This window comes from Dermatophagoides farinae, chromosome 1 (assembly GCF_024713945.1).
Source record: "Dermatophagoides farinae isolate YC_2012a chromosome 1, ASM2471394v1, whole genome shotgun sequence".
In the NCBI taxonomy this organism is placed as follows: Eukaryota; Metazoa; Arthropoda; class Arachnida; order Sarcoptiformes; family Pyroglyphidae; genus Dermatophagoides; species Dermatophagoides farinae.
Window position 1 is genome coordinate 4,353,360 of NC_134677.1, and position 12,102 is coordinate 4,365,461.

Sequence of the window (12,102 nt, forward strand, 5' to 3'; positions counted from 1 at the left end):
TCATTCATTCATTTTGAGATCTGTATGGATCTATGGATCACAATGAAAAATAACCTTCATACACAAACGGGTATGAATATATACACACAGCATACAGCACTTATGTAGATTAATGCTGCTGTTCGGTTCGTCTGTTATTATGGATTTAATTTTCGTAACGGAAGATGCAATTTTAGAAAACCTAGTTCTTCTTCGTTATTTCATTTACAAGTCTATTTTATAATAATAGAGTTTCAAAATAATAATATGAAAAAAAGAAAAGAAAATATGAAGCGGATGCCGTCAGTGCAAAAGCGTAAACATAATTTAATGAATAATAATATTTCTATCGTATGAATAGATGAATGTGAGGGCAAAAGAAAAAAAAACGGTACATACCATATATTTCGACCTTTCGACAACGTCTGACGAAAAATTTACGCAAGCGACACAATTTATGTAAATTAGTTTTGCTTTTTTTTTGCTTGAAATTTTCATTCCATCATCATTATCATTTCGAACTTTTGGTTAAAATGGAAAAAAATAAAATATTGATCGAAATCGAAGAAAATTTAAAAGAAAATTTTTGAAAGAATGAATCTCATGCATACGATAGTTCGAAATGTAAATTTACATAAATTCAATGATTTGAGCATACAGTTGAAGTGATCGTCAGAATCGTCTTTGTCAATTTCCATGTCGATGTCAATGTTATTGTTGTTGCTATTGTTGTTTTTATCGGTTAGTTTTGTTGATGAGATTTATTTATTTTTTTCTACAGTTCAAAATTCTCGAATTTTTTTTCAGTGGTAAACTATCGCAACAAACAATATGGGAAAAAAAGAAACTTTTTTCTTCCTCATCTTTATCATTTGATGATTGCTCATTATGGAAGTGAATCTATAATAGATTTGTTAAATATTTTAGAAATTTAACCAAAATGGCTATCTTGAACCGAAAAGCAAAAGAAGAAAATAATGAAACTGGATTTAATCAAAAGAGGCGATACTTTAAATATTTCTAATTGACAATCCAAAAAAAGTGAAAAAATTTGTTTCCGATGAATTTAAAACTTTATTAAATTTGAAACTTTGCTTTTACACAGCCAACACAAAATGAATAAACATTGGATATCATTGCCATTATCATCATCGTTAAAATGACAATTTTGAATCCAAGAATCTGATTTTTATTTTTTCTAGTGATTCTTGACATTCGATAATGACAATCACTATAATATTTGCATTAGAATAATGGGAAATTTAATTTGCATCAATAATGTGTACAAAATCTGAAAAAAAAGAGAAAAAGAAAATATCGATTGTTATGTTGGAATTTTTTTTCAACTGCTTCAGATTTAACCAAGAAAGTATAAGTTTAATGATAAAGTTTTAAATAAATTAAAAATTGAATTTTACATTCAAATATAGCTGGATATAATGTGTTGTTTACATTGACGATTTTTTGCCGATTAATTCTGCGTTATTTTCGAAATTCTTATTAAAAATGTTCACCCATTGATTTAAAAGTTTTCATTAAATTGAATCAGATAAATATGTAATAGCAACAGGTTCGGATGGTCGGAAATTGCCCATATTTATCTATTTGATTGATCAATATTTTTTTCCTTAAATTGTCGTCGTTTATATCATTTATTTTGAATTATAAATCCAAACATACAACTGGAAAGTGAATCGAGAAATTGAATTTGTTTTTTCATTCAAAAGTCTATTCGATGAATTCATCCCGTTTGGTTGTTTTTATTTTCATCAATTTATTTTATTTATACCGAATTCATATGTAAAACAACGATTTGTGCAACAAAAAAAATGGTCATTTTTATTCAATTTAGATTTACAATCCACTGGATTGTATTGCATTGAATGGCCATATTATCTTTTTTCTCGACTCAATATTAGATTATGGCAGTTTTAATAACAATAAATTGGCAAAGCGATCGAACCAAGAAAAAACCCCGAATACAAAAACAACGAGATAGGGATTGAAATTTGCATACAAAAAAATAAACATTGAAGAAGATATTAAAATAGGAAAATGGAATAAAATAAAAGAATGGAAATGTCATTAATAATGTAATGGAAAATCGCCTGCTTACTGGCTAACCAATATCATTTTGATTCTTGTTTTGTTCTGTTTTTTTTATCCGTCCCGCCATACCATGAAAAAACAAACATGGAAAATCTAGATTGATCGGTCGATTGTCCAGCCAGCCAGTGTGTTTGTGGAATTTGAACGATTTAAATTCAATTCTAAATCAAAAACACCAGAATGAAAAAAAAGCCGAAATTGAACAAAAATTCCATGACCAGATAGATTTTATTCTGTTATTATTATTCGTTTGCCATTCAGTCATCCATGGATATTTGTTTTCATTTTTCATTTTCCATCAATGAAAAAACGACTGAGTTGGTGAGATCACTACCATCACCATATACGTAAGACCATTTTGTTCGATTTGTATATATTGACAAGCGAAACGAAAGACAATAGCAAAAAAAAAAATTTCAAATGTTTTCCCGAAAGATTGTTTCACACCCATCAGTTTCACATATCGACTGTCAGAATCAGATACCAATGGATCTCAGTGAACATTTTGCAATATATATCCCGTATTAACAAGCGATTCCAAATATAAAATAAGCATAGAAAAACCAAGAGAAACTAATAATAATCAATAAATTTCAATTTGTTGGCCGCAATATCGTTGTCTATCTATCTGTCTATACATTCAAAAAAGAAATGTGAGAAAGAATTTTGCCAAGATCAATCGTATTTCGATCGGACGAAAAAAAAATAAAAGATATCCGAAACAAAAAAAAAACCAAATAAACAGAAACGAATTGAAAAATATTAATCGAGATCAATGATGAACGGCTAAAAACAAAATCGAACCACTAGAAAAAAAAATGCCGCCCGATTATCATCAATCACACATCGATATCGGCAACTCGGACATCAAACGAAACGAAAATAAAAACCCAACACTGTGAGAAAATTGGACAGTATAAATTTCAAAATGAAATAACAAACAAACATTGAGAAAAGAGGCTATAAGAAACCAAATTATTTTAACCTTATTCGAATCAAACAAATATAAAGCCAACGAATCATTCAAATGGAAGCGAAATATAATTTTCGTTTTTCAACGGATCTTATTTTTAACGTTAAAAATATGAAATAACAATTTCAATTTTGAAAAATCGTATTATTGTAGAAACATTGTAAATGACAAACAAGTGAACACATATATTTAAAAAAAAACCCGCAGGCATATCTGGTTCGTAATCTTATCTGATTATGAACTTTATAAGGGAAAGCAAATTACAGTTATACTTCAACTGTTTGATTTAATTTGCATTGATTTTCCTTAGATTCCTATGGACGATTCTAAATTTTCCAAAATAAACTTTTATAAATACAACAAAAGATTCATTAATGAAATAATTTTTTATTAAAATTTTTTTTCAAAGTTGAAAAATCGATAAAATAATGGATGAAAAAGAGAAAAATGCATGATAAACGTTCATATATGTAAGAATGAGTTGAAATTATGTAATAATCAAAAAATTATCATAATGGTTGAAAAAAATCTGAGAAAATAAATAGAAAAAAATTAACATTCGGAGACAAAGATATAGGTGTGTTTGTATTTTCAGTGATACATCACTATTTAACATAGAGGAAAAGTTAAAAATATAGATACAATTCTTGAGATAGAGACAGGCAAATTTTTTTCGTGAAAAATTTATCCATACAAAAGAACATGTGTAGAATTATTTACCAAAATGTAAGGAAGAGTTATTATTCAGATTATTATTATTGTTGTTGTTGTTATTATTCATTTTAATCGAATTTGAATAGCTCGAATGATAGGGAGATGATGAATGGGAGTTGAAATTTTTCTTACGTATATAATCCGAATGTTTACCACCATATAATGATATTGTACTGCTATTTCCTGAATGTGTTGATATTACATTGGAATTATGATGTGAAATTGAATGGTTTGAACGATTTTTATTGCTAACTACTAATGTATCTGATCGTTGTTCCATGGCTACAAAATCATCAACATGCATTGATGGTGGTCTTGATGTGTTTGGTGGTCGAGATCGGAATGGATCACCACGGTGTCCGTATGGCCTTCCTCGACCTCTCAGTGTACTACGTTTTGGTTGCGGATTCATGTTGCTCAATTTTGTAACAGAATCTTCGGTGGATTTGTCGGGTGTTTCAGGTAATTCAACAATTGGTGAATAATAATTATTGAGATTTTTGAGGAATCCTTCGCAGTCGAGTTTCAGATATTTTTTAGTTAAATCAAAGCAATTAATTTTTTTCATTCCAAATTCTACCATTGACCGATGATTCGTTTGACTTTCGATTAATGATGGCCATTGCTCAGGCATTCGGCAATCGATTGATAGTTGACTAAATTGATGACCATATATAATGTCATTATCCTTAAGAACCGATTTACATACATCCATAATTTCATCTTCCTCTTTGATTTTCGATTCTTTCTCAGTTTTATCTTTTATGTTATTTGGCTGACCGTTGCAAATGATATAAACTTTACGGTCGTTGAAATATTTGTTCAATGATTGAGAACACGATACGAAAAATTTTGATGTAAGTTTGTCTGAAAATTTAAACGTTTTCAATGCCAAAACAGCATTGTCGTCAGCATCAAAAAAATGATTGAATAAGGAGAGGAAATCGTCATCATCTGGGGTTTCTGTATCGCACAAGATTTCCTATGATAAAACTGAAAATGAGATTTATATTCTTGAGAATAATATAAAAACACTTACCGTTACGAAGGTTCGACTAGTAATGTTAAAATTTCTGTCAAATTTTTTTCTATTGAGATAGAAAAACATTCTGTGGAAAAGCTTATGTATTTTGGAATTTTTATGAACCACATCAAAACTGGTGGCAAACCAATAAAAGGCATTCAGGATGCCGATTCTAAATGATAAGCTCGAACTGAATAAATCCAGAATAAAATTGATAATTTTCCCACAATTATCGCTATGATATTTGATCATTGAATCATCGATCGATGATCGGAATTTTGAATCAACAATATCACACAAAGTATGAACGAGAAATTCAGTGATAGATTTTGTAACAGTGAGAACGGTTGTGGTAAACAGATCGCACATTTTATAGCAAACAATACGTAATAATTTTTGCAAGGACGAACAATTTGATAACAGCAGATAAGTGAACATATTTTCAATATCATCACTAAAATAATGAAGATGTGCGGACCACAATTTACGATAATTGATTATAATTGATGTATCTCTGTCGTTTAGTGATTTATTCATCATCAACGGTAATGGTGTGGGCAATATTTTTGATAATATTTCTAAGCCTGATACAAAATATTTCGGCGCAAATGAAATGAATTCGAAAACATGTTTCAACATTTTTGTCCATACAGATTTACGTAATGATTCAGAATGTTCCACATAAACAGCTGTATAGAAAGATAGAATCATGTCGATTATTTGCTGTTGAATCAATTGAGCAGATTTTTTCGTGTTGAATTCTAATTCCTTATCATCTGTATTAGATGGAAAATATGACAACATATTGTAAAGTTTGAGCAATACTGGAATCGGTGTTGAATCATTGAAACGATGGCCAAGCGATTGAGTTAAATTGTTTAGAATCAACTGTAGAAATCGTACGCTTGGTCGAATAAATTCAAGAGCTAGTGATCCTTGATTTAGAATTGAATTGTTGAGTTGTTGCAATGAATGTGCCTTGTACTGTTGATGATGTGATTGTTGATTACTACTATTGTTAGTAACTATTTTCAAATAATTCTTTACGTACAAATTTATATACGAATCACTGAACGTATGAGCAAATGTACGGTGTGACGGTCTCTCACATGTTTCGACAACTGCTTCTAATAGTGTCAACAAATAAGTAGTACAATCAAAACTATAACACGAGACCAAAGCATATTTATATTTTAATTGAATATCAGGATCATTATTCTTCATATAGTTGGCTTTTGGATCGCATAATGCAACCAATATTTTGATGGCAGTAACAAGTTCTGGTTCGATAAAAAAAACTCGATCATGGAAATTTTCAATTGTTTGAATTTTTTCCTGAAAAGCATCATGATGTTTTTTCAGAATGGTCACAAATTTTCGTAATGTCAATTCATCGTGTGAATTGAAATTATCATTTTTCAATGGCAATATCCAATTAGTAAGCATCGAATATTTCAAAGCATGACTTTGGAATATATCTGATCGATGTAATTTGATCAACGAATTCTGTACGAATGTCTGTACATTTTCACTGTTCTTTAATAATGATTTACCGTAGATTTCATAAAAATGTAATAGATTCTTTTCTGGTAGATATTGAACACAGGCGATCGCAATTCTGGTTGCATAGATGAATGATGTTGGATCCATATTCGAAATCTTTTCATTGAAAAAATGAGCATTGGTTGGATCAAATTGTGAAGTAATTGGTATTATGAATGAATGAACAGCATCAAAATTGTGCTCCAATGTAAGAATAGAAACGACCACATCACGAAACATAGCTTTTTCAAAATGTACCATCATGAACAATCGCAATAACGAATTAATGACTTCAGTATTTTTAGAAGGATCAACTAGTATATTTTGTGTGGTCGTTTTCTTCAAGTTTTCCCTTTGAAACGAATATATATTGTAGAGTATTTTGTCTATCAAATTGAATGTATACAATCTGAAAAATAAAAAGTTAAAAATTGATACATTTAAAAATGAATATATGACAAATAAAATACCTTGTGACGAATTTGATGCCAAAATCGACAAATTTTTGTCCACATTGATCATGTTTTGATGAAAAATCAGTCAATATTGAATGAATCGAATTTACTTTATCAACATTTAATTGATCTTCCAACAGAAATTTCAATCCTTGCTGATGTGAGGTGATAATGTCTAACAATTTTAATATTTTCCCACAAATAAAATCTTGATGTGCATTACTCGTATGATCGGATGTTTTAAGGAACTTCAAAAAACGAATCAAAGCATCGAATAGGTTAAAATGTTTGAAAAAACGATAGAAAGATTTTTGGGCATAAAATCCAATTTTCGATGATGAACAATATGTTTGTTTACAATGGAAACGATCATGTATATAATCAAATTGATCAGTATTGGGCACATCCGGTACACGAGAATTCGATGTAGAAAGTAAGAGTAACGGAACCGAAGCATTAACAGCAGTTTTAATCTCATATTGGCAAACATTAGGCAGCAAACGTAATGGCCGATGTATGCGATTAGAAATAATTTCAAAATAGGTGATCATTTGAGATAACATTGCATGGAACGAATCCAATTTGTCGGTTGTCAAATTGCATAATAATTGATCATCATCATTATTAACATCGGTGGCAAACATTTCAAACAATTCATATAAATGAATTTTGTTCAGTAATTCTTCAAACACCGATGTTAGACGTGAATGTTGTGGTTTTATAATCAATGATAAAATATATTGATAACATGTAGCATCTTTCATATTTACCACGTCAAATGGTGGCATTTTCTTGTCGTTGTGTTCATTCATGATAGTTTGATCAAGATTATTGGTCCATTGAAATTTTCGATGACACAAATAGTCAACACCTTCAGCATGATCACAGATAACAATCAATCCATTCAGAATTAATAACCTGAGCGGTAGTGTAAAGAATGGTTTGTCATATAGGGAAAGTAAATCGTATGGTAAATTTTCTTCTAACAATCGTTTGAATAGAATTGCATTTTCATTTTCATTGATTGTTGATGATGAACGTATGTCAAATGAGCTAAACAATGCAATTAGCAATTTGATTCCAGCTTTTAAATGGCGAACTTTATAAGGAGTTTGTTTCTGTGCAAGTGCAAGATTAAAATCAAGTCCATCTTTGGTAATTGAAATTAGCATAGGAATCAAATTTTCAAAATCTTGTTCAGAGGTACCGGAAACGTTTTCCCAATCCTCGTTGAATGAATAATATATTGGACAGGTTAGTTTCATTATGTCAATAGCCAATTTTTCTACATTTTTCACCCAATCTTCTTGAATAAAAATTCGACGATTTTGTTCTTCATGTACGGAATATAGATTGGAAAAATTTTCGTGTATGAACTCAATGATCGAGCTGAACAATTTAAGATCAATGAATGTTGTCGTTTTATTACTATTGAAAGGAAATTTCAATGTACACAATTGATTGGAAACCAACGGGTCGAAAAGATTTTTGTTCAAATCCAACGCACTATCCATTTCATCGTCATCGTATTTACCACCAGCGCAAGTGGTATCCAAATAGTTTTTAGCATATTCCACTTTATCCGAGGCTAATGCCGCATTCAAATCATCGGCATATTCTTCATCACTACTAATTATTTCAAGTTCAGCTTTTTCATTGCAGGTTTTATCACGGTTTTGATTATCATCCAAAATGTCCGCATCAACATCGGAAGATGTACTAATCTGTTCAAAATTATCGTCAAAATCATCATCCATATCGGATCCGGAAAGTGGCTCGAACAATTCCTTAGGAGCATCATCTTTGGATACAATCGATTCGCCATCACCATTATTTTCATTTTTACATATGTCACTACTATTTTTATCGACATTTTCTGTGTCATTTTCCATATCATTGATAACATCATTGTCGATATTATCATTAGATATTTCTGCATTTGTTGTTTTAGAATCACAATCAAATTGATCCAAAGATATATTCGATATTGATGAATGTGGCGATATGTTCCCCAGAGGTGATGGCGATGTAATTGATTGTGGTTGTGCGTTTGGTGATGATTGTGAATCGTTTAATTCAATCATATTCATAGTTGAATCATCATCGATTGGTGATACGGGTGAAGCAATACTTTCGATCTCTGCTTTAGAAGAAGTACGTTGATTATCGTCCGGACCTTTACCACAATCATTAGTATAGTGCATGCTTTCAGTATGTTGACTTGCAACGGAAATTGGTGATGAACCACTATCACAACTAGGTGAAGCAATATTCATATTCATCAGTGTATTGTATCGAGATTTTTTACGATTTGGCGAATCTATTGAATCATCATGATCACGAGAATTTGAATCCCGATCATGCTGCGAAGATGTGCCTAGATGTGAATGATCACGTTTATTGCGATAATTACCACCACCACTTGACACTGTCATCGGTGATAATGATCGTGAACGCTCTCTTGATCGAGATCGCATATGACCAGATGAATGATGAGAATAGCTGCGATATTTATTTGATGTGAAAGATGATTTAGGCGAAATTAAATCACGATTATTATTATCACTGTAGCTATCTATATAGCTACCAGAAGTATTATTACGTGTCCTGGTTGAACACGAATTAATTGTTTTGGAATAATTGTCATTATCACGGCTATTGCCACGACTACCACCACGATGTATGTTACTTCGGCTGTGTGAACTATTATCACGATTCTGTTTTTCAAGACTGATACTTCGATTGCGATGTTGTTGTCGGCGTCGCCTATAATCATTGTCATCATCATCATCATCATCATAATTATTGTCCATTTCATGATGCCGGTTAAGGCTCAATCTTGAACGATCAATATTTGTTCCATAAAGGGATGAACGATGTTGTCGATGTTCATAATCACTGTCAACATCTTTACTTGTGCTACGTGTGCGATAAGGATCATGTGTATATTTATTTGTACTAGAACGATATTTTGATGATCGACTGGTTAGGGTGGTTGTTGCTGAAGATGAATGTTCTCTCGATCTTCTCGAATGGTGTTCATGATGATAATCTCGTTGGGAGGAATAATATTTTTCATATGCGGATGGAGAATTATTATAACGTTCACTGCGATAGTGATGATGATGACTAGACGATGGCGTGGAATTCGATTCTCTTTCAACACTAGATCGATGTCGTCGGTCAGATAATGATCCGCTTTTTGTATATGAATTTTTATCAGCAATTGATGATGATGAATAGGTGATACGACTTTTGAGTGGATAATTATTACTGCTCGGTGAGATAGAACTTGTGGATGATCTTGATGAAAGTGGACGATATTTCTTTCGATCATTGTGCACATCATCATCATCTTCATCATCCTCGACATAGTCTTTGTGGCTTGCGGATTTTTTCCCGGTTGTTATTCTCGATTGATTCTCTCGTGATGAATTGGAATGACTTTTCAAAGTCGACGCTGGTGGACTTGTGGATAGGCCACCATAATGGTGACGCGATGGTGATGGCGATAGTATACGTGTTACATTTTCCGGACTAGGTGATAAGGAATGAACATCCTGAACAAGATGTTGAGATTTAGCTGATGTGGTCGCCGAAATGTTGTCATCATTAATCGATGGCAAAGGGTCACAAATGTGTTTGTCTAATTCTGTTTCCAAATGATCTTGAGTATCATCCGGTTCTTTAATTTCGACGATAAGACCATCGAAATGGTTAGCTCTAGAATCGTCATTATTATCAATATTTACATCATTTGATTTTTTGGATGCAGTTGATTCTTTATTTGATAAAGATGATAAGTTAGTTACTTCACCTAGAACGGCTAATGTAACTGATTGAAAATGACCACGCAACAATAGGCCATCCGTAACAAAAGAAACAGCCGGTTTGAATATGTGGCTTTCATGTTCTTTGTAGGAGAAACTAACAAAAAAGGTAAATAAAAAAAAATAAAACAAGAGAACCAATCAAAAACAATAACGTACCATCCAATGTCCAAAAAGGTGGAAGATTCTTTTGCTTTTATCTCGTGCACATAAAAATGTATGTCAAATGAAGAGGGTGCAGTTGCTCTAAATAAAAAAAAAAAATGCAAATATTTTGTTTTAATCAAGCTAAACAAAGCATAAACACCATACCCAAGATGAACATTTCGAAGACTTTCGCCAGAAACTAATGTTGATAATGGAATTATTCTTATCTCACGAATGACTACATTAGAAGAGAATCGTACGATACCAACGTTTGGTTCCTTTTTGTCACTTGTATCTTCAGAATCATTAGCAATGTTTGGCGGAGAAAATGTGTCCAGAAAAAGAATCTTTAATACAGGATCATTGGAATTGATGTTGCCGTAATAAATGTTGCTGCCGCTGCTATGTTCAATGTTCATGATATTCAATTAATGTCGAAATTCGAGTTTTGTTTTTCAAAAAAAAAGAAAACTAAACGTCTGATTGTTTTATGACAAAAATATTCAGGATCAAGATTAAAACAGAATAATTTTATAATGAAAAAAAAATTGTAATAATAATGCGGCAAAACACTTGATGTTTTCTTATAGTAGACACACAATTAAACTTTATAGCTTATTAAAAGAAATCGATGTATCGACAACGTCGTTGTTGTCGTCGTGGATGACAATCAACAAAGTAAAATTGACAGAATAAATCACTCGTTTGGATCTTTTACTGCAATTGTTGATGGGCGTGATTATAACAACACACAAACAAAAATAATAGCTAAAAAATTGTTGAATTAAATTTAAATTTTATTGAAAAAAAAAATTTTCATTTCTATTCACTTAAATTTGCACACCACATAGACAAACAAAAGATTGATCTATAAAAGGTTCAATTTTTTTTTAATACGGTGGTATTATTTCATTCACCATCCCAAATAGAATCAGAGAACAAAACCTGAATAATGAAGATAGATTGAATAAAACACACACACACACAGACAAATAAAAAGCGACAAGAATTTTTTTTCTTTTACTATTTAATATTTGTTGACGATGATCACTTCATGATGGCAAACAAGAACGTGAAGTTGGTTCGTGGTAAAGCGAAACAAAATACCGACAATATTACCAAAAGAATATAACTCAATTTTACGTGAAGCTAGCGCATCAAGATATTTGGATGTGCTAATATATTTTAGAAAAAATCAAGTATCTTAACACAAAACAATACAAGATAGGAGTGGAATGTGTTTGTGTGTACAAAATTGAGGATTTTGGACATCGATCGAATCTCACACACACACTATTGGCAATGGTAAACGGCCGTCGTCGTAGATGT

The 12,102-nt window shown here is 31.4% G+C and overlaps 1 protein-coding gene across 1 annotated transcript; it reads right to left on the bottom strand.

Annotated features, from left to right (window-relative positions):
• Window positions 1-3,428: 3,428 nt before the first annotated feature.
• vir (VIR_N domain-containing protein) lies at window positions 3,429-12,083 on the bottom strand. The gene is made up of 5 exons (XM_047054204.2): window positions 10,939-12,083; window positions 10,786-10,872; window positions 6,812-10,723; window positions 4,815-6,750; window positions 3,429-4,757 (listed from the first exon to the last, which is right to left on the bottom strand). The coding sequence occupies exons 1-5, from the start codon at window positions 11,190-11,192 to the stop codon at window positions 3,774-3,776; spliced, it is 7,173 nt and encodes a 2,390-aa protein (XP_046910160.1). The 5' UTR covers window positions 11,193-12,083; the 3' UTR covers window positions 3,429-3,773.
• Window positions 12,084-12,102: the final 19 nt, after the last annotated feature.

Excerpts from the sequence above, each read along its gene's own strand:
- vir (XM_047054204.2), bottom strand. The coding sequence starts at position 11,192 with ATGAACATTGAACATAGCAGCGGCAGCAACATTTATTACGGCAACATC. Across the intron at positions 10,873-10,938 it reads CTTCGAAATGTTCATCTTGG|AGCAACTGCACCCTCTTCAT; the intron begins GTATGGTGTTTA and ends TTTTTTATTTAG. Across the intron at positions 4,758-4,814 it reads CTAGTCGAACCTTCGTAACG|GAAATCTTGTGCGATACAGA; the intron begins GTAAGTGTTTTT and ends GTTTTATCATAG.